Below are 20,790 nucleotides of genomic sequence, written 5' to 3' on the forward strand. Positions count from 1 at the left end.
CCAGAGCCAGGCTATAAGATGGGACCAGTGACAGAACTATTAAGTCCCGTAGGCTGCAGTGTGGATGAAGATGCCCATCGGAGCAAGAGGCCCAGGGCAGCCTCCCTGGAGGCAAGTGGTATCTGTCCCTCTCGTCTATGGCGTCTCCATCTCCCTTTAGCTCTGTGGAGCCTGCTCCTTGAGCAGGAGGCATTGTCAAAGAAAGCAGCAGCATGCCGAATAGGTCAGATTCTTAAGGCTGCCTCTCCTCTCCTCTCCAGAATACGCAGCCCCCACAGCACAGCACAGCCCAGATATGAAGTCGGCGGCCTTAATATACATTGGTATGTGGCTTGGGATGCAGACTGCACCAGGCTAAGTGTCTCTATTACAAATGTCAAGTGTTGTGAAAAGGAACACAGCTGCTTATGTGGCTAGCTGCCCTCTGCCAGGGCTTTTTTTTTTCCTTCTTCAAGATCCTCTTGAAGTTCCAAAAAGGTCAGCTTTACAAGCCCTCAGGACAGGGTTTTTCTATTTTAATGAGCAATCTCAGCTTCATAGCCAAAGCCCTCTGACTCCCCCCCCCATACCCATTTCCCTCCCTGATGGAAAGTACCATCCAGTGTGACACCCCTCCCAGAAGAAACAAGGTGGGCACTCCCTTTCCAGATCATGGAAACAGTCAATTTAGTCCAGAAATACAAAGATACAATAATGATATAATTATGTGATATAAATATTAACTTCCTTTCCTTGTAGTTGCCAGAGCTCAAGGACAGTTATCACAATAAAAAATAGCAATAGCAATTACAAGAAGTATACTCTGAAGACAGAGAAATCACAAGGCCCATCTTGACATATAAACACAAACATAAAAGTCACACATAGAGAACATTTCCAAGTTAAGGACACACAGTACCGTGAGAAGCACAGCAGTTAATAGAAGTTGTCCATATTTTTCCAAGAGCAGGTGTGTGTCCTTCAGGATCTTGTGCTCCTTCTCTCTGTCTCCAGGGTCATCTCCCCAAACGACTCGGCCTGAAGCCTGTCAAGCCTGTGCTCTGCTCAAAGGTCACCAAGGCCTCAGTTGTGTTTTTCTAGATTTCCCAGGGTAGAGGGGCCGAGCAGGCTACAGCTCCAACACCCTTTTCTGGGGTTCTGTACTTTGTCCTCCACCTCTCGAATCAGCCCTGTCTCCCCTTCCCTTCCTTCCTCCAGTCACACACCCCCTTCCTGTTCATTTCTTCTGCGTTCACCAGCTAATATCCCAATAGACAGCACTTCCAGGAGGGAGAAGCCTCCAGTTGTGGATAGTTCATTTCAGTGCATCAGTTCACTTGCCTCCCAGTAAAGGGGAGAAGCAGACACTGTTTCAGATGCCAGCACACTGGCAGTGTCAGGATGGGAGTCGGAGTCTCAGTGGGACAGGAAACCCACATTTGATCCCTATCCCTTTCTTTATTTTGGTTTTTTTAAAGGAGGCACTCTTGAGCTCTTGCCCAATCAGTTTTGTGGGTCACTAACTTGTTCATGTACAGACTGGAAACACATTTTAATTTAGTTGTCCTCCTCCTGCCCTGTGCTTCCTAGCCTGAGAAACTGTTGTTGACAAAAAGAGACCTTCTCATGTGAGCCTTGTTACCACAAACCAGCATGTTTTTCTCTACATTTCCCCCCTTAAAAAAAGAAAGTGGGGGGGCTGAGGGTGAAGATCAGAGGTTGAATGCTTGTTTAGCATGCACAAGGCCCTGGGTTCCTTCTCCAGCACCAGAAAAGGAACGAAGGAAGGCAGGCAAGCAAGACTTCAAAATACACTATCCATGCCTTGTTTAGCAGGAAATACAGACTCTGGGGAACATCTGGCTTTCCTAATAGCCCCTGAATTAAATAATATCATCTTAAGTTCTTGAACACATTTGCTTCTAGATTTTTAGTCCATTCTGAGGGCCTTTCACCCTCCCTCCGTGTCCACAGCTTCTCAATTCTCTGTGGTCCTGGAAAAAGTCCTGATTCCAGTATTGATCATCAGCTGCAGCTCGCAGAGTCTCCACATTCCTACCCTCCCAAGTCTGGCGTGCCTGCGTAGCCCTGGAAAGATAGCCCTCTCCTCCCACTCCTAACTTCTCCAGCTCCCTTCTCCCCATCTCCCCGTCACAAAGACAAGGGCTGATATTTCCTAGATCAGTGGTGGTGAGCCTATGGCATGGGTGCTGTAGCGGGCTGTTGTTATCATTGAAAGCTCTGAAAGGTTCCACATCACTGCCCTACATGCTATTCCTCTCCCTCCTCCTCAGCATGGGAACCTAATGGCAAGGGGGTTGGGGGTGAATCCGTCAGGAGGTATGGGCATCCCAACAAACCTGGCCTGACAGTTTGTGGCCTGAGGAAGGTGGCTTAGGCCGTGAGACGCCTCTCTCTGGTTTATAAAGTAAGATCGGAGGCCCTGGCCACTCCCAGATAACCAGCAGCCCCTTCTGCAATGCTGAGATGCTGAAGCTGTATTAGGCTGCGGCAGGGACCCACCAACACATCACGGCATGATGGGGACGGGCAGGGTACCACTGCGCTACTTTCTCAGCACCTCCCTAACTCTTTTCTTAATAGGTTCTACCTTAAGAGGCTACTTTGACATTCCTCAGATTGCCTGAGTCCCCTTGCCCAGACACTTCCTTTGAGCTACTCACATACCCACTCTGAGGGTTACTTAGAATGCCCATTGTTCTGCAGGCTGGAAAAGAACCACCCTACCCTCTTGCCTTGGGCACCACTAGAAATGCGCTCCGGAAGCCAGGCCAACTCTGAGAACAAATGGCAGCTCCCTCGGGGCTGCCAGGGGCCTGAGTGTACCAGCTTCAGTCTGAGACTGAGAACACAAAGAGGGGCAGGAAACAGGCCTCAGGCATAGGGCCCTTCACTTGGGCCACCAGTCTTTCCTGTGAGTCCCTAAGAGGCAATCAGGCAACCTGGTTCCCTCTGCCATAGATGGAGGGGTGAGAGATACTGGAGGTTACTGCTGGGTTTCCCAGCCCATCCGGACCACCCCCCTCTCCATGGCCCTCCTCTATGTGGCCTCCACCTCCCGAGGTGTCCGATTGCGCTCAGCCTGGCCCCGACTCTTTACCTTCTTGCCCAGCACCAGCCCTGCCCAATTTTTGCCCTTGGCCTGTTTCCCCTGGCTTTGGAAAGAGCCTGAACGCTCCCCAATGCCTCTGCACCATACACGCTCACAGTACTCATCCACCTGCGGCAGATGGGCAAAGCCAGTGAGCTGCAGGACGTCTTTATACCACCCCTTGGGGAGGGCAGAGGTCAGGCCTCTCTGGGCTGGGCGTTCCTCCAGTCTCGGCTTTCCCGGGAACAGACGATCCAGCTGTGCAGCCCCAATCACCTCCAGAGCCAGGCGGAGCACAGTCTGGGAGAAGCCGTGCTCCAGTGTCGTGCAGGTGTAGGTTCCAGCATCGAGGCGGCTGAGTCTGCGGAACAGCAGCCCCTGCTCTGTTTGCAAGACTCGCTCATCAGTCTTCACCTGATAAGTGGGCAGAAGGCACAGGGGATGCGAGGAGGGACAGGACCTCTGCCAATCAGCTCCTTCGCCCCTACTTTTCCAAACTTGCTATCTTCAGGACTCAGTGCTTGGGTACTTTCCCTTGCCTTTCTCCCCTTCCCAGGGCGCCCAGACCCCAACAGTGAGCTAACTACAGGCAGGACTTCACCTTCCATAACCTGGGAAAGGGGCTGCAAATGCATCTCAAAAATTTAAATGACTAAGGGGCAAGGGATTCAGCTCAATGGCACAACACCTGCCTGGCAAGCACAAGGTCCTGAGTTTGATTTCTGGTCCCTCCCCAAAAAATTTTTTAAATGACTAATGTGCCCCTGGTTAGAACCCTGACGAGCAAATCTTGGCTTCAGAGAGCCCAGCACACATTTCTAGGAAGCAGAGGGGTCACAAGGTATCTGCAGGCTTTTACACATCCATGACCAGATGGATTCCCTGTCTTCTCCAGGGTATGGCCTACAGTCCCATCTCAGGTTGGTAAGTGCCCACTTCAGTGGAGGAGGGAGGGTGGATCGGACCCAGTCTGTGTCTCTGAACCCTGTCTGAGCTTTAGTTTGCCTGTGTGTTGAAGGAGATTGCTTGGGCTGTTAGCGTTGCGCAATTTCATGTTGTTACTCACTTCTATCCCTGGGAGTCTCCTTAGTGCCCAGCCCAACAGCTGGCCCAAGGCTGGCCTTCCCAAGTTCCCAAGCTGCTGGGGAGCCCCTCCTGTAATCAACACCCCCTCCCCTTCCCGCTCTGCTTCCCTGTGGGAGAATGGTTCTTCACCCTGTCGAGCCCATACCCAGCCTCAAGTCCCAGACTGAAGCCATCTGGGGGATGAGAGGATGGGGGAGGGATGTCAGATTCTTCTGGATGGGAGGACAGGGCCTGGGCAAATAGCTGCTCTCCAAGAAGAAATTACAGAGCTGAGAGAAGTATGGAGGTGGGACAAGATCCAGCAATCAGAGACTCAGGCCTGGGACAAAAAAGGACCAAGAAGCCCTGGGGAAGAGACCCTTCCAAGGTGACCACAAGTGTAAGCATGAGGGACTTCTGGACTCTCTTCCATCTCTGTTACCACTTCTTAAACTGGGAAAGTCCCAGTCAACTGTAACATACCCAGAGACAGAAATAGAGACACCTCTTCCTAGGCACTCCAGGAACCTTATACCCAACTTTCTTAGACTGATTTTAGCAGATTTATCTTTCCTCAGAGCCCTTCCTCAGGTTGAGGGCTTGAGGTTCGGGGTAGGAGGTGAGGGTTGGAGGTAGGATCCTCCCTTACCTGGTCAGGCCCCTCATCCTCTGACCTCTGCAAGAACCAGCGCACGACAGCCCGGGGAGATTTGGGCAGGCACTCCAGGAAGGTGCTGTTGTGCTCCGTGCCATAGACCGTGTTGGCCACCAATCCTGGAGTCTCCTCTGCAGAGAGGCCCAGATTGGATCAACATGGGAATTATTGACTCCCATAGCTCACTAGTAGGATGAGGACCTACGTATCTGTCCATCCCCGAGCCCACACTGCATCCCGGGACCCTGAACATGTACTGATCGTAGGTGCGCAGCTAAAACGTTACACAGGATCAGTCTGAGGCAGTGCTTCACAGGGAGGGTGCCCAGGCCACAGGATAAGCAGAGACCCACTCACCATCCTGCCTCTCACCCAGGCACTGTACAGCAGGGTTGCCATGCCGGATGTCCTGCCGACGGAACCGGCGCTTGCCCAGGCTGGGGCGGTATCGGGTGCAGGAGACACCATCCCAGGCACAGTAAGGGTCCCGAGCCAGACAGCACTCGGCACAGGCACTGCCATAGGCCTCACACTGGTGCAGCCGCATCTGGGCCACACCCAGCAGAGAACCCACATACAGCATTTGCTGGGGAGGAACACAAGCATTGGGATCCTGGCCTTTACTGAGGAGCAGTTAGGTGCTCAGACCCACGGGTTTCCTGGGACTCTGCCATGTCCAAGAAGCCTTCCAGAGTTTCCTGGGTTTATTCACAAAGATGTTCATCGCCCACCTATAGCAGATCCTGTGGTAGGATGTGGATGGGCTAGGGTGGTCCAGGATCTTCTGTCTAAGACACGTTTCCAGGCCTCCCTGCTGATGGCCTTTGCCCTCTGCCCTACTAGCCTACTGGACTGACCTCTAACTCTAGAGATATATGTTACTTTAAGCAATCCGAGATGTGTGAGAAAGTTGGAATTTACCATCAGGAACAGGTACGATATTTGCAAGTTGCAAAATGGCACACAGCAGACTTCTAAAAGTGGCTCTCTTGTTTGACCTAAAATCTGGATTTTAGTTTCCAAGCACATCTTACCTCCCTCAAGAACTAGACTTGGTTTTGGTTAGTTCATCAAACAGAATGGTTCGTACTGTCATTGTTTGATTGTCTACTTTTTATGCTTTGATTTTGTGACTTGAGCAACTACTTCTAAGATAATAATATGTAAGTTATCAACTAGTGATTTCTTACTTTTTTTGAAATTCTGTATTATTTCTACATTTTGTTTTGTTTTCTCTAAAAAAAAGAAAAGAACTAAACTCTGCAGCTCTGTCCTTATCTTGCTTACTCAGCATGCTCACACTGCCCACTGTTTCACACAATGTGAATCCTAGCTCTCAGCCGGTTAGGCCCTTGTTGCAAGACCTCACCAGGCTGCCCACACAGTTCTCCAGCACACTATAGCAGTGCTCAAGGGGCTGCAGGTGGGGCAAGAAGATGGAGACATTGGAGAGGGGGCAGCCACCCTTACCCTTTTGACAGAGATCTCCATCTCAGTGATGGGCGTTGGCACCTGGGGAAGAGGTAGGCTCTTAGGATGTGTGGGGTGGGGTAAGAGTCCCCCCTGCATCATTGCTTTCGGTCTCCTTCCCGGCCTGGGTGGGGGTCACCTATTTCCTATCCTGTCCAGCCCACGTTTTTGTCACTAAGGCAAAATGGTCTTTCTTAAACATCAGGTTACAAAAAGAGCCCCCTCTTTCTGGCTGGCTTCTTAGTGGGAGGCTTAGCACAAAGCACAGAACTCATGTCCCCTCCCACAGTTGTGTTCCCCAGAAAGGGGGTGCTGTCCCAAATCATCATCTCATGTCCAGCAGAGCCAACATCCCCCAAATATGCATGGCCCACTGCCTGAATCTACAGAGGGGCTAACAGAACCCTTGGGGACCTGGGGATCTCAGCCACCTCCTCACTGTGACTTAAGCCCTGCAGGACTTTGTCAAGGTGCTCCTTTTGGTCATCTCTCCCTGGGAGCCACTCTCAGCCCACAGGCTGGCTCTAGGCCTCTCACTCCTCCTGAAGCATCGGTAAGACCTCGATAGCAGCATATGCACCAGCACTTTCAGCCCTCCCCAGGCTTACCCGGGCTTCTCTCTCTCCAGCCTCAACCCCAGAGACAGGATTCCCTTCCATCAGCCCACTCACCTTGAACACCTGGAGCTCCTCCAGAAGTAACTCTTCAGGCTCAGCTGAGCCTGCAGCCTGGAGAGCCATGACCTTGAGCACAGAGCCTGAGTCTGGAGCAGCAGTGGAGAGGTCAGCAGAAGAGGTAGAGGGAGCCCACACACCTCCCTAGCCTGGCCACCTGCTTTCAGCCCTCCTACCAGTCCCCAGGAAAATGACATCATAGGTCCCATCTTCTGCCTCCACGCGGTCTACCACGATCTGCCGCGGCATCTGGGCCAGGTTAGTGTTGATGAGGACAGGCCGGCCACGCCGAGGCCGTACAGGCTGGAACATGAGGGGGTGAGCCCTGACAAACCGCAGCACCTCATCTGGGTAGTCCTTGGTGCTGCCAAAAGGTCGTCCTGGCTTCGCGGTCATTTTGCTGGGGCACTGTAGGCAGTAGCAAAGAGAGCACCTGAAGAACCCTGAGATGGCATGCCCCCCACAGTTTCTGCTCCCACCAGGAACTTCTCCCATCTCCCAACATGCACCATCCCACCCAGCCCACCAGAGCCCCAGCCATTCCTGCCACAGGGCTGCATGTGGACCTGGCCTTCCCAAGGAGTCCCTCCTGGCATCTGCTCAGCCTTCCCTTGCCAAGCAGATACTCACCACACCAGGGCGGGGGAAGGGTACCTTGCCCCCATAGGGTCCCCACTGGTGCTGAGGACCATCTCGGTGGGCAAAGGGCCCATTGAAGACCTCCCAGATGTCCACCATGTGGTATACACAGACGGCGAAGCCCTGGAACACAGCACTGCCCAGGACAGGAACAGTCAGGCCAGGGCTCTTGTCACAGAAGGGGAACAGACTGCATTCATTCACAGTGGAACACAGGTGACAGTACGTGCTGCAGACAGAGACTGAAAAGCAAAGACACTGAGGCAAAGGTAAAGAGAGGCAGTCAGAGAATACAGTCATGGAACCACCAAGTCAGGGACAAAGAAAAGGACCCACAGCAAGAATGGGATAGAAGGCAGAGGCTCAACAGAGGGACCAGAAGTGCAGAGAGGGTGCCCAAGATGGTGGGGTACAAGGAGGCCGTATGCACCCACCTGACAGTGCTGAACAGCGCGTACACTTCAACATTCTTTCCTGCCTTGGGCCACAGCAAGAACACATCCTCTGGGACACAGAAGGGACACAGGATCACTCGCTGCCAAGATGTTCCTTCACCAGGTCTGCATCCTCCCACTCCCAGCACACAGGCCTGCCCAGCCGTGCCCTTACCCAGCTGGTCAAAGTGGGTCTCGGCACCTCCAGGGCCAGGCACAGAGCAGACCAGCCTGGCCTTGAGGAAGGTGCTCCATTTGTTCACCAGCACCCGCTGGCCACCAGCATCATTCTATGGTGGGAGCCAGAGTCAGCATGGCTCCACACGACGGTCCCCACCTCCTTCTACTCCACCCTTGGCCATTGTGGGGAAACATGAATGCCAGCTTTGAAGCCTCAGTTTCCCTGGGGGGTGCAGGTCTGGGGAAAGGGGCTGCAACAGGGGTCTGGAACCTCACCACCCCTTCACAGCTCTTACCACACAGACGCGGCCCACACGGCTGACAGTGACATGGCCTGGGCCACCATCAGGTGATGGGACAGTTTCCGAGAAAAAGAAGTACACTTTGTCATTGTCCTGGTCAGGGTTGTCAGGGATCCGTGTGGCCATCACAAACCTAGGGTCTGGGAGAATGACAGGGTGCTGCTGGAGAGAGGGGCTCACAGAGGAAGATAAGGCCCTGAATCCGTAAAGGAGAGAAAGCCGCAGGGGCACCCCACTGGAGCAGAAGCCCCAGGAAGTACGGAGGCCTCCATTCCCCGCTCAGCACCTCCTCTCTTGCCAAGAGCAGACTGCAGCCAGCCTTGCCTCACCATGCAGGACACTTTGATCAGAGTCTGAACGCAGAGCTGGTCGGGAAGCCCCACTTCGGAAGATCATAGCCTCACGCCCCAAGAAGTCAGCAGTGAGGCCCGTGTACAGCTCCCCACCTGGAGTTGGGAGGGGCAGAGTCAGCAGAGTAGGCCAGGCTGCCCTTCCTACCCTCCCTGTGCTCACTCTGGCCTGCATCACCCACCTACAAAGGTACTGGCGAAGGGACGGCTGGGCTCGTGCGGGCACCGTCCCCGTCCACTTTGCACACTGCCGGGCTCCAGGTGGAGCACATGCTGGGGGAAAGGGGAGGCATCACCTGGGGAAGCAGCTCTAGCTCCCACCCAGGCAGCAGTCCTTGCTCGCGTGTGGCTGGACAGTGGGGGTGCACAGAAGGTGCCCTCATTCCAGGCCCCTTTGTTGGGGTCAGCACCCAGCACAAAGGCGCCTTTCAGATCTGTGCTGCCCCCCCTCCCCCCCGCCCCGAGCTCAAAAGGAACCATCTTGGTGGCAGGGAGGAAATGTCGCAGCTTCTCAGTCCTTTGTGGGGCTGGCCCAGGCTCACCTCCCCACGATGCCCAACGGCGATGAGGGCACAGATGGGCTGGAAGGCCCCAGTGCCACATGCCAGCAGGTGAGTCCGGTTGTGGGGTTGCAGCACCCGTACAAAGTTGGCACACTCCATCTAGCAGAGAGGCAGGTGCGTGGAGCCTGGGGCCGAGGGAAACCTTCCATCTCCCCACCCCAAGTCTCAGCCCTGCCTGGCTGATAAGCTCAGGAAGTGGGTAGAAGTGACATTTTTCACCAACTTCAGAATCCCTCAGACCTTGCTCCAAAGGCCCCCCGTAGATATGAGGGAGCAGCTGCAGATGCCCATGGGGTCAGAGCCTAGGGCTGGCTGGTGGGGAACAGACCCCCCCATAACACTCACCAAAGGATCTCTTCCCTTTCGAATGCATTCCTCCCTCTGTCCTGGCTGCGGTGGCCACAGGACCTATAACACAGCCTAGTGATCCAGGTATTCCTCTAACCTCCCACCCTCATTTCCCCACTTTTCCCCATCTGTCCAGCTCACCTCCCGAGGGTCAGGCCATGCCTGGTCCAGCCGCAGAGAGTAGAGAGCATTGCGGCCCCCCAGAAAGAGGCGGTCCCGATACTCATCCAGGTACATGGCCTGGAGGTCCAGGGAACCTCGGGGGCCCAGAAAGATCGAAGAGCGATTGGCAGACAGAAGGTCTAGGAAACAGGAGAGGGTGGTGGATCAGCCTACTTCCCCAGCCCAGGGGTGGAAGTGGCGCACTGCTGGCTGTGCATTTACACACACACACACACACACACACACACACACACACACACACATGCTGGAAAACATTCCATCCATAGGGCTGCTGGAAGGCAATGGGCACATGGTTCCTGGGGGCAGATGGGACAGGAGGTGCTGAGCCTCCACCCAGTCCCACGACCCAGCCACCTGCCTTCTACTTCTCCATCCTTTGGCCCCCTGTTCCATCTGGGCCCTGCCCAGTCCAGGAAAGATGGCCCTACTGACAGAACTTGCAGCAGCAAGCTGGGCAGAAGGCTAGGGGACCTAGAGGAAGGGCAGGTGGGTCCCAGAAGCAAGCAAGGCTGACTGTGGCAGAGGTGGACGGACAGGCAGGAGTGCATCCCCAGCATGGGGACACCTGGCGAGAATATAAGCATGGGGTAAGCCAGGCCTGGCTGGGCAGAGTTCCAGTCTGCAACTCAGGGGTGTGGATGCTGCCTATTTGGGCTCCAGTGCTGGGAGGGGAACTGTCTGAAAACAGGAGTCCCAGGATATAGGATCCTGAAATAGGTCTTAGGGTTTGACAGCCAAGGCAGAGGTGATGTGACAGAAGGACTGTCAGTGGGACAGGGCAAGAGAAAGCTATAGGCTACCCATAGGCTGGGTAGGCTCACCAAAGGATGCCTTTCCCTAAAGGAGCACCTCAGCCCTGACCTCACTTCATACCCAAACTCATCAATAGCCTCTTCCAGGAAGCCCTTCACGATTTGTCTATACTCTGGGGAACTTTTCCTATTGGGGTGTGTGTGTGTGTGTGATACTAGGGCTTGAACTGAGGTGACATCTTCTATTATTTCTTTTTTTTTATTATTTTTATTTTATTTATTTTTTGGGTGCCGGGGATTGAACTCATGACCTTGAATTGCCAGGTAGGCACTTATGCCACTGAGCTAAATCCCTAGCCCCTATTTTTTATTTTTGAAACGGGATCTTATTCAGTCACTAAGTTGCCCAGGCTGGCCTCTAATTTGCAGTCCTCCTGCTTCATCCTCCCAGAATACTGGGATGGCAGGAGTGTGCCACCACAACCAACTCCAGGGCTTTTTCTAGTAGTCTGACCACCCCTAAACCACAGCTTCACGGCTGTTCCCCTAACCCCCTCTGGGGTGGAGCAGCACATCCCCTCAGAGCTTCACAGCATGCCTGTGTCTCGGGTCTCTGTCCTGGGTTCCTAGGGGAAGGTGATTACCACTGCTTTCCCCAAGAGAAATCTGCCACAAGCCTGTGTCTTGGGGACCTGTAGAGGAGGCTGAGCCCTCGGCAGCACCACAGCAGGGTGAGGACAGAGGAGGCCCCCCTAACCCCCACCCCCAGCAGGTGGCAAAGGAAGAATTGCTCTCTGGGGTCCCAGTGGAGAGAGATAAGAAAACCAATTTGGGGAGTGAGCTGCAAAAGGTGGGGGAGGTTCCTCCCTTCCCTGTGGGATGGGCTGCTGTTCTGTCCCTGCTGTCCACCCAGACCCTCCGACCTTCTCCTTCTGTCCCCTCTCTCCTGCCAGTCTGCCCGCGTCTCTCAGGCTCCACGTGTCTCTCTCCCCTCAGGATAGCCCTGCCCTGGCAGTGGCTCCCAGGACCTCCCTGCCTCCCCAGCCCTCCCTAAGTCATCCCCAGCACCATCGTGGAAGCCTTTGCCAAGGGTTGGGGCGAGGCTGGGTGTCCCCTTCCAGGGCTGGCTGGGAGGACCTAGAGCCTGGGGCACTCATTCAACATGCACAAGGAAAGGACAGCTCAGGCCAAGTACCTCGGTAGGAGAGCCGCAGGCGGGGCACACTGGCACTGGGGACGGGGCTGGGGCTGCCCTCTCGGAGCAGGAGGGCCCCCACGAGGCAGCAGACGGCCCAGGCCAAGGGGGCCATGCTGAGGAAGGAACTGCCCTCTGGTGCTGCTGCTGGCTGTAGTTTGCTCGGTTGCCACCAGGCCAGCCACTTATAAGGCATCAGCTCCACCCAGCCCTGGGCGGGAGGCGGGGAGGAGGAAGGGAGGCGGGAAGAACCCTCATCCACCTGCCTCTCCCCTTTGCCTCAGCTGGCTGATGCTTTTGAGCCAGACTGACCGGTACGCCTGTGAGGAGACTTTCCCAGCTGAAGTATGGACAGCTTTCACAGAGAGACGTCCACACACACAGGTCCCCAGGCTCCAGCAAAGTGACAGAGAAGATAGCACAAACAACAGGCCAGAGATCAGGGGTCAGAGTTTGAAAGGCTGGTTGGGGTTCAGCTGGGTTCCTCTTTGCTCTCTGCCTCTCCAGTACCCATAAGCAGAGACCCCCCCCCCACAAACTAACCCTGTGCCCCAGTCCGGGGTATTATGGCCCAGCCTGCAAGGGATTACCAGGCTCCCCAGCTCCATAGCCCCTCCTTACATCTTCCAGGCTCCATCTCTGTTCACTGGGCTTATTTCAGGGCAAGGGACAGGGAAACCCCAGTTCTTCAGCAACCCAGGGTACAGATCCTGGCAGTGTGCTCTTTCCAGAGCCCCATGGGCCACACACGCGGTGATCCTGTTGCCCTACTCTGATTGGGCAGGGGACGGAGATGGAATAGGGTTGGGGGAGATGAGACAAAGGGGATGAATCTTTCTCTGTCTGAGAGCAACTTCTGCCCCCGCCCCCCACTTACCTCCATTCCACCACCACCCCTAGACCCAGATTCTGAGGTTTGGGCACAAAGAAAATTTCACACAGGAGCTGAAGTTGCAGCTCCCAGGGTCTAAAAACTCCCTCAGGTTGGGCATCACAGAGAGAATGGCTCTGGCTCTCAAATGGTGGTCAGGAAACATGAGGGTGCTAAGGGAAGGAAGGACCTAGCCCATATTACACAGCAGGCTGAGGGCAGGACAACTCAGCCCCGCCCCTTCCTGGGGCCCTCTTTGTTTCTGGGGCTCCTGGGACCCACCTACTCTCCCCACTCAGCCCTGGAAGGAAGCAGATTGCCCATGGACCAGGGGTACACAAACTTGTCTCCTTGTCCCATTCCCACCCTCCCCCCAGCACGTATGCAACTTGAGCTGCTCAGAGACTCAGGCTGGACTCAGCCTGGCCCTGCCTCTGGCTGCACAGGCCTTGGCCCAGACCCCAGATCGATTGTCTCCCAGGGTCAGGGACCAGCCAGCTCGGGTATAACAGGACTTATAAACTGTGAGCAGTGCTTATGCAAGGCTGCTAAGGGGTGATGCTATGTTGGGACCTCAAAGGTTCCCCCCCCCCTCTATTTCCCCAGGAGACGTTTTGGTACAGAGCCCAGGCTGGAGGCCACCATCTAGCTGGAGACTGGGCCAAGTAGTCCTTCTGCCATCATGTGGTCACCATCTGTGGGCAGGAAGCCCAAGCACTCCTCAGCCTGCCAGCCCACCCTGGAGGTCTCTGCCCAGCCAAGGCCCTGTTGAAGCTGCAGGAAGGGCTGGAGCTTCCTGGAGCAGGGTATGAGGGCCAGCTCACTCCTCAGGGGCTGGGACCTCAAACTCTGTTGATTTGCATGGCGTTGGTCAAGTGCTTCTGTTCTCCGGATTTCATTTCCCAGTCTAGAGGGGCAATGGGATCCCTGCTGGCTACCAGGTGGGGCTAAATTCCTGGATCAGTGGACCCAGCCACAAGTATTGGGTGTCACCTAGTGGACAGAGATGGAACTGCCAGATTACAAAGCCACCGGCTCCCAGCCGGGTAGGAGTACTACCTCCCAAAAACCTTGGGTTCTTCAGGAGTTAGGCAGTAACCAGGCAACTACAATGGAGCCATCAAGAGGAGCTTCACAGAGAAAGCATTGTCCAGGCCAAGGATACACAGCTCAGAAGTGAAGAGGAGGCCCAGCAAAATAGACAGAGCTAGGTGTGCATACAGGAGATAACAGACCACGAGCAGATTGGAACTTGTGAGCCACGGGCCACTGTGTGTGTATGATGTGTGCATGTTCATGAAGCAGGTGCCTCAATGGGTGGTAGAGGGTAGCAGCCCAGCATACCTGGCAGAATTCTGGAATGGGCATACCTGAAAGAATGGGTGCTCCAGCCACCCACCCCACACAGCTCCTACCTCACCCAAATTCTCTGATGCATCCCCTGGAGCTCCCACCACAGCTGGGACCACCTCTCCCCTCTCTCCCAGGACTTGAGCCCCTCCGAAGGGACATCCAGGAGGTGGTTGGGGCCACCTTTTCTCAACGTGGAACACGTGGCTTTTTATGGCACCATGTTACTGGACAGGCTGTGGCTCTGGGGAGACCCCGACATCCTCCTCCTTCCACTGCAGAGGGACGTCCCTCCCCCTCACCCATCTCATGAACATCCCACATGCCTCAGTGCCACCTCAGCTGGCTTGGCCTCCTGAGTCCTTGTCCTGCTCATCACCAATGACCTCAGCTTCCCCCTACATCAGCAACTGCCCTTCAAGTAGCCATCAAAAGGGATGTGATCTTCCGCACAGCCCTTTAGAACATCCCTTCTCTTGGATACCACCATCTGCACCTCAGTTCCTCTAGTGCCAGTGTGACCTGTCTGCCTGCTCCCCTGCCTCAAGCACCCCTTTCCAGCTCAGATCCAGGGCCCAGCACAATGAGGAGGCCCTGACGTGGCCTGCTGCAGGCACACAGCTGCATACCTGGGCAGCTCTGCCCTGCACAAGTATCATCCCCTGTGCTGCCTCATGGGCTCGTTCACATCAGCAGCCCCCCCCCCCGCGGGCCTCTCTGTCCTGGGGCACTGTCCACACTCATTGTGCCTCCTGGACTTGGTTCATGCCTCACGCTCCACTGAAACCCTCCTATCCAGGCGCTCAGGGCCTGAGGACCTCTGTTCCCCAAACCCCAGGGCCAGCAGCTGACACTCATGCCTTGGTTCTTCCCTCCCATAGCCCAGTACTCTCTTTCAGCCAGCATCTCCCTCTCACTCCACTAGCTACATGTCCTTCCCAGCTGCCCATAAGGAGTGCCCAGCACCCAGCCCTCTGCCACCTCTCTACAGAATCTTCCCAAGGTCCTCATTTGTGCCAAAGCCAGGAAAGGCTTCCACACTGATGACGCCGACATTCACAGCTCTTACTCTGCACCCTCCCTTACCTCTGACCTGGCTTTACCTTCCCACTGTACCATATCAAACGCATCTCTACTTTAATACGGACAAAAACTCTCCATCTGTCTTGTGATCAACCCATCAAAAATGCCTGACTAGAGCCAGTTGTGGGGTTGCACACCTATAATCCCAACACTCTCTGAGGCTGAGACAAGAAGATCCCAATTTCAAGTCCAGCCTAGACAATTTAGCAAGTTAGGGAAATCCTGTTTCAAAAAGGGCTAAAGGCACTGGGTTCAATCTTCAGGACTGGAGGACAAGAAAAAAAAAGAAAGAAAAAAGCCTTGCCTGGACCCAATCCTAAGGAAACACAACAAATCATGCCTCCCCTACAACCTGTTCCCCCTTCTGCAGCCCCATGAGCTGCTCAGCCCTCACACAAGCTGAACCCAGCCACCAGGTTCCTCCCGGAGGCTGTTGGAGCTTGGCTGCCAGCCCAGCACTGCCTTCCTGCTTCTGAGGCCTTCTCAGTCTTTCCTACGACTGGTTCCCTGTGGTTCTTTAGGCCTTGCTCAGTGTCACCTCCTCCAGGAAGCCTTTCTGGACCACTCTTTCCCATAGGCCCACCATGTCATTCTAGCCCTGCACATTCTTCTCCTGCTGCATCCTCAATTGACTAGAAATTCCAGAACTTCAGGACCAGGCCATGCTCTTATTTGTCCCAGAATCCAGGGTCAGTTGGCACATGCTCAGTAACCTCTGGATGGTATGCTGGTAGGCCGGGCTGTTCACTGTGGCCCTTCTTTATCTCCGAAGCATCATCCTTCCGGGGTCTTTCTGGGTGTCTGTATAGTTCCCTGAGTTCTCCAGCTTCTGAGGGCAGGCCTGAGGGGATCCTTCTCCACTCCTCCCAGATCTCTCCAGGGACCAGGCAGCTCCTGCCAGAGGCATCCCTAGAATGCCAAGACTGTCTCTGGAATGCGAGGCCTGTCTGGAGAATGCCAAGGCTGGGACACAGGTGCAGAGGCTGCGGGCTGGCTGGGTGGAGCCAGGACAGCTGATGACATTCTGGTTAAGCCTGGGTGCCAATGGCAGCTGTCCTTCCTACAAGTGCCACTCCTGACACCTCCACTTCCTTACAACCTCCGACTGCTGCTCTGGCCTGGATGTTCCTACTAAGCTGGAAGCCACCACGGCTTAGGCCCCTATTCCCTGTCAGAGAGGGAAGTTGGATCGCTGAGGCCAGCCCCACAGACATGGCCGTGGCCTGGGAGTCAGGTGACCTAGACTCTGTACCTGCAAATGGGTGATGGGATACTGAGCAACCACATGCCTCTCAGGGTCTGAAAGTCAACATTCCTGAGTGGGTAGACAGGTTAGATCCAGCAGTCCCCACAAGGTACAGCTTTACCTCAGCCGGAGCTGAGAGCTCCAGGTGGATGTGTCAAGGGGCAAGCAAGCCCCATGCAGCTAACTCAGCCCTCCCAGCAGAGGGATCCTCAAGGCTACCAAACTAGCTGACCAAGGCAATGCTCCACATGCTTGTTAAATCTCCACATGCAGATTCTGGAGCTGCAGAAGCTGACTGCTGCAGATAGGGCTGGGGTCAGCACCTGGGAAAGGCAGTCAGCAGGGCATGGTGCAGGGCATCTGGGGTCTAACCTGCAGAAGGTAGGTGGGCAGCAGTCAGAGCACAGTTCTGCCGGCAGCCTGCTGGGATGGGATTGTCAGGCAGGAGAGACTCCGGGCAGAGCCAGGCCAGGGAACATCAGAGTCAGACACCAGGACTCCCGGGAGCAAGGTTTTATTTATACATCCCAGGACAAGGGCAAGAGAAGGAATCAGAGAGGATCATGGATCAAGGACACATCCATGCTCAGACCCTGGGAACCCTAGCCCCTGTGCCCATCCCTGGGCCTGGCTGGAATGGAAGCTTGGGCTTGGGCAGCTCTGGGAAAAGGCCAGTGTCTACTCCACACCCTTCATGAACTCCAGGAACTCTGCAGAGAGACAGGCAGGTGTGGGTAAGTGGTAGGCCACCCAGGGTGTGAACAGCAGGAAACTGGGCCCAGTCACCCACTCACCATCATAGTCGATGCGGCCATCATTATTCTTGTCTCCGTCCTTCATAAGCTCCTCGATATCATCCTCTGTGATGGTCTCACCCGTAGCCTGCAGCATCATCTTCAGCTCCTCCAAGTCGATGTAGCCATCAGCATTCCTAAAGAGAGGGCAAGGGAGCCTCAGAGCCCAGAACGGCATGGGGAGAAGCAGAAGAGGCAGCCCACAGGTCAGCAGGTGGGGAAAGGGGCACCGGAGACAAGCATGCAGAATGGGAGACTGAAGCTGGAACATTCCCAGGCTTGGATCTGGGGCTACTCTCCTTCCCTGGCCTGCTTGAGTTGAGGTCAGAATCGCAGCGTCTGCTCACTTGTCAAACATGCGAAAGAGGTCTGACAGCTCCTCCTCAGACTTCCCTTTGCTGTCGTCCTTCATGCACCGAACCATCATGACCAGAAACTCATCAAAGTCCACTGTGCCGCTGCCTAGGGATTGGCAAGGTAGCTGTTTTAAGGCCAGCACCTGCCCTACAAACCCTGTCCTTCCCACACTGTCACACCAACTCTGTGAGGCACTGCGGGCATTGTACCTATTTTATAACTGAGATGTCAGAGGCCCAGAGAGGTGAAAAAGCTTCTGGCTAAACAGAGAAAGGATCTGAGTCCCAAAACCAAGCTGTTTCTGGAAGTTGGGGGGTGTGGGGTGCTCACCATCCTCATCCACTTCGTCAATCATTTCCTGCAGCTCCTCGGGTGTGGGGTTCTGGCCCAGCATCCTCATCACTTTGCCCAGCTCCTTGGTGCTGATGCAGCCATCCTCAGCACCCAGCACAAAGATGTCAAAGGCTGCCTTGAATTCTGTGTCCAATGGCGGGCATTGAGGGGACAAAGCAGCCAGGGCTCAGCAGCTAGGACCCTGGAAAGCCAGGTCTCTGGTGCCATTTGCCAACCTGCCTGGCTCCCTCTGAGACCTCTCTGAGGTCACAGTGAGAAGGACCCCCAGCTGGGTGGCTTCCAGTATGGTGTTCACTCTTAGCAAGAGGTCCCCATGCTCCCCCAGCCTGGCTCACTGTCCCCCCACATGTGAGACAGGAGGTACTCACCATTTTTTTGCTCTTCTGTCAGCTGCTCTACCTAGAGAGAAAAAGGGGTCTCAGGACTCAGATTCAGGCTTTAGCTGCCACAGAGGAAACCAAGTCACTCCACAGGCAGGAAGACTAAAGCAGGTCCTAGGCCATAGAGCAGTGGCCTTCATCTTCCCTTCCTGTCCCAAAGACCTGAGGTAACACAGCCTGCCTCAGAGAGGCTGGGCTCAGGGTCAGGGTGACAGGTGGGCATCCCTCATCCCAGAATCAAGGTGACCCTGAATGACAATACTCAGTGACCATTCCATGCCCTTTCAGCTACCCTAATGAAACCTAAGCTGCATAGTTGAGGGACAGCTGTCCCTCAGGTTGGACAATAAAACCAATGTGGGTGTGAGCAAAGCCACCCACTGTAACCTGACCTGGATGGCCACTGGGCTATTTTTAACAGGGGACAAAGTTAAACCTGGTGATTGTTCTGGGGACTCTGGCATGCAGGGGGTGGGGCAGCCTTATCTGGCCCCCTGGCCTTCTGGTGCTGCCTCGGGAGCCAAAATTAGTCCCCAGCCCCACCGGACCTTGTATGGGCACTAGGCGGACCTTGTATGGGCACTAGGCGGAGTGCTGTTCCCCTCCCAGATCCATGGGCTCCTACAAGACAGGCAGGGACACCACGGAGCCAGCTATAACTCTTCCCTCCCCAGGAGTGGGGCCATTTTCTGGGGGTGAAGGGGGTTCTTCTGGGAATAGCCATCTGGGTCAGGATGTCCTTGCCTCCAGGGTCGGGGAAGATTGCCTCCTCCCTGACAGAATAGGATCTGTAGTCCTTTAATGACCCTAGCAAGCTGCAGAGCCTTGGGGTGACCACTCTCCAGCCCTTACTCCCTTACCCTTCCCTCCCCCTCCCCTCACTGCCCCTCCCTAAGCACTGGGTATGGAGCCTGTCAGATCCCATGGGAGCCACAGCCTCCATTCTCAGTTCCCTTCTTCCCTGACTCTTCCAAGCCCTGTTCTTCCTGGCCTCAAATTTCAAAGCCCCTTTTCTTAGCCCAGGATTCAGGTCCTCTTCCTGCCCACTAAAGCATCTTCAGCTATCTAAGGAGCTGGAGGAGGTGACAGATCAAGATGGGGCAACAAGTTCGATCCCTGGTACTGATAAAAATGAAAAAGACAAAACAAACAAAAATGGGGCAACAAGAAACAGAATGTGAGGGGTAGATATAGGGGGTGGGGATAGGGAGACAGCAGCAGGGACACAGAACTCAGCAGAAACAGAGGCAGGAAGAGATTGAGAAAGACAAAAAGACCCAGAAAAGAGAGAGAGGAATGTAGAAGAGGTGGGTGAAAGACAGTAACAGACTGAAGACACTCAGAAACACAGGGAAGACAGAACACTAAGAGTTCCCTTCCATTTCTTGTGAAAGCCCCTCCCATACCCTCACACTCCCCTCCCTCCTGCACCTTCAAATAAATGCCAGCTCCACCATCCCCTTGAGGGTCTGTGCTGAAGGTATGCTGAGCTTTCTTGGGGCCCCATCACTTCTCTGGGTGACCTTGATCCCCCCATTCTGAACCGAGTAATCTGCCAGTTTGCCCACCCACCCGAATCCTTCCCAGACCCTTCCCTTACTGCAGCCTTGTAGATGTCATCCATGGCAGCGGCTCACAGGACAGACTGCTGGGGTTGCCAGCCAGCCTTCAGGACTCAGCTTAAATAGCCCTGCCTCCTGCATTCCCAGCCCAGCCCACCACTGGGCTTCGAGCAGTAGCCTCCACCCGCCTCCACCCCCTACCCTATTGGGGAGATCCCTGGCTGGCCTGAGTCCCTGTATCCTCTGCCCAGGGCAGAGAGCAATGAGAGCTGCAAGGACCAGGTCTCTCACCCTTTGTCTTGGTCACCCCACTGAGAAGTCTCAGGAAAAGTTTCTTGAATGGGTAAAAACATTAGCCTTGGCACAAAGAGGCAAAGTAGTGGTCCCAGGCCAGGCCCCTGTACATAGTGCCTCAACCTTCTAGCCAGTCAAGGAAATGGGTGCTATTGCCCCCCCTCCCCCCACTTTCTGGATAAAGGCACTGAAGCTTCAGGAAGGGTACTGATTTGTCCAAAATCTGACTCATAGTACCTCCTGCCCAGGGTACCTCTCTCTGAAGTGATTGTGAGGAGCATGCAAATAAAAACTGAGTGCATAAGACCATGTCAAGAGGAGCCAAGTTCGGAGTACAGTGATATGGGACTGAGGCAGGAATCGCTGACCCTCTTTTGGACAAGGTCTAGAGTTCTTTAGCCAGAGGTACTGAGAAGCCATGCCCCAGCCCTTCCAACCTCCCCAGGAAGAGCCACACTCACTTTGGGCTTGAGTCAGCTGCAAGCATGTCTTTCAGCAAATATGGCTGGCAGAGGGCCAGCCACTTGTCCCAGGTCGTCTCCCCATTCCCTTTAGGGGTTGCCTCTCAGGCTGCCACTGGGCCAGGGCTGTTTCCCTA

The 20,790-nt window shown here is 54.9% G+C and overlaps 2 protein-coding genes across 4 annotated transcripts; both read right to left on the bottom strand.

The window, feature by feature from the left end:
• Positions 1-678: 678 nt before the first annotated feature.
• On the bottom strand, positions 679-16,954 carry Sema3g (semaphorin 3G). 3 transcript variants are annotated; one of them, XM_013143827.2, is made up of 16 exons: positions 16,824-16,954; positions 9,913-10,073; positions 9,769-9,831; positions 9,403-9,522; positions 9,043-9,133; positions 8,840-8,956; positions 8,505-8,650; positions 8,204-8,318; positions 8,029-8,098; positions 7,586-7,730; positions 7,132-7,363; positions 6,953-7,044; positions 6,282-6,323; positions 5,169-5,397; positions 4,806-4,942; positions 679-3,505 (listed from the first exon to the last, which is right to left on the bottom strand). In XM_013143827.2, the coding sequence occupies exons 2-16, from the start codon at positions 10,006-10,008 to the stop codon at positions 3,041-3,043; spliced, it is 2,160 nt and encodes a 719-aa protein (XP_012999281.1). In that variant the 5' UTR covers positions 10,009-10,073; positions 16,824-16,954; the 3' UTR covers positions 679-3,040. The 3 variants fall into 3 exon arrangements, with proteins under 3 accessions (XP_012999281.1, XP_063113278.1, XP_003480161.3); XM_063257208.1 differs by lacking the exon at positions 16,824-16,954 and adding an exon at positions 11,902-12,072 and having other exon boundaries at positions 5,184-5,397; XM_003480113.5 differs by lacking the exon at positions 16,824-16,954 and adding an exon at positions 11,902-12,071.
• Positions 16,950-20,053, bottom strand: Tnnc1 (troponin C1, slow skeletal and cardiac type). The gene is made up of 6 exons (XM_003480112.4): positions 19,937-20,053; positions 18,325-18,355; positions 17,933-18,079; positions 17,593-17,707; positions 17,246-17,382; positions 16,950-17,161 (listed from the first exon to the last, which is right to left on the bottom strand). The coding sequence occupies exons 1-6, from the start codon at positions 19,958-19,960 to the stop codon at positions 17,130-17,132; spliced, it is 486 nt and encodes a 161-aa protein (XP_003480160.1). The 5' UTR covers positions 19,961-20,053; the 3' UTR covers positions 16,950-17,129.
• Positions 20,054-20,790: the final 737 nt, after the last annotated feature.

This window comes from Cavia porcellus, unplaced genomic scaffold, assembly GCF_034190915.1.
Source record: "Cavia porcellus strain 051 isolate PalLab524CR breed Dunkin Hartley unplaced genomic scaffold, mCavPor4.1 scaffold_10, whole genome shotgun sequence".
Taxonomy (NCBI): Eukaryota; Metazoa; Chordata; class Mammalia; order Rodentia; family Caviidae; genus Cavia; species Cavia porcellus.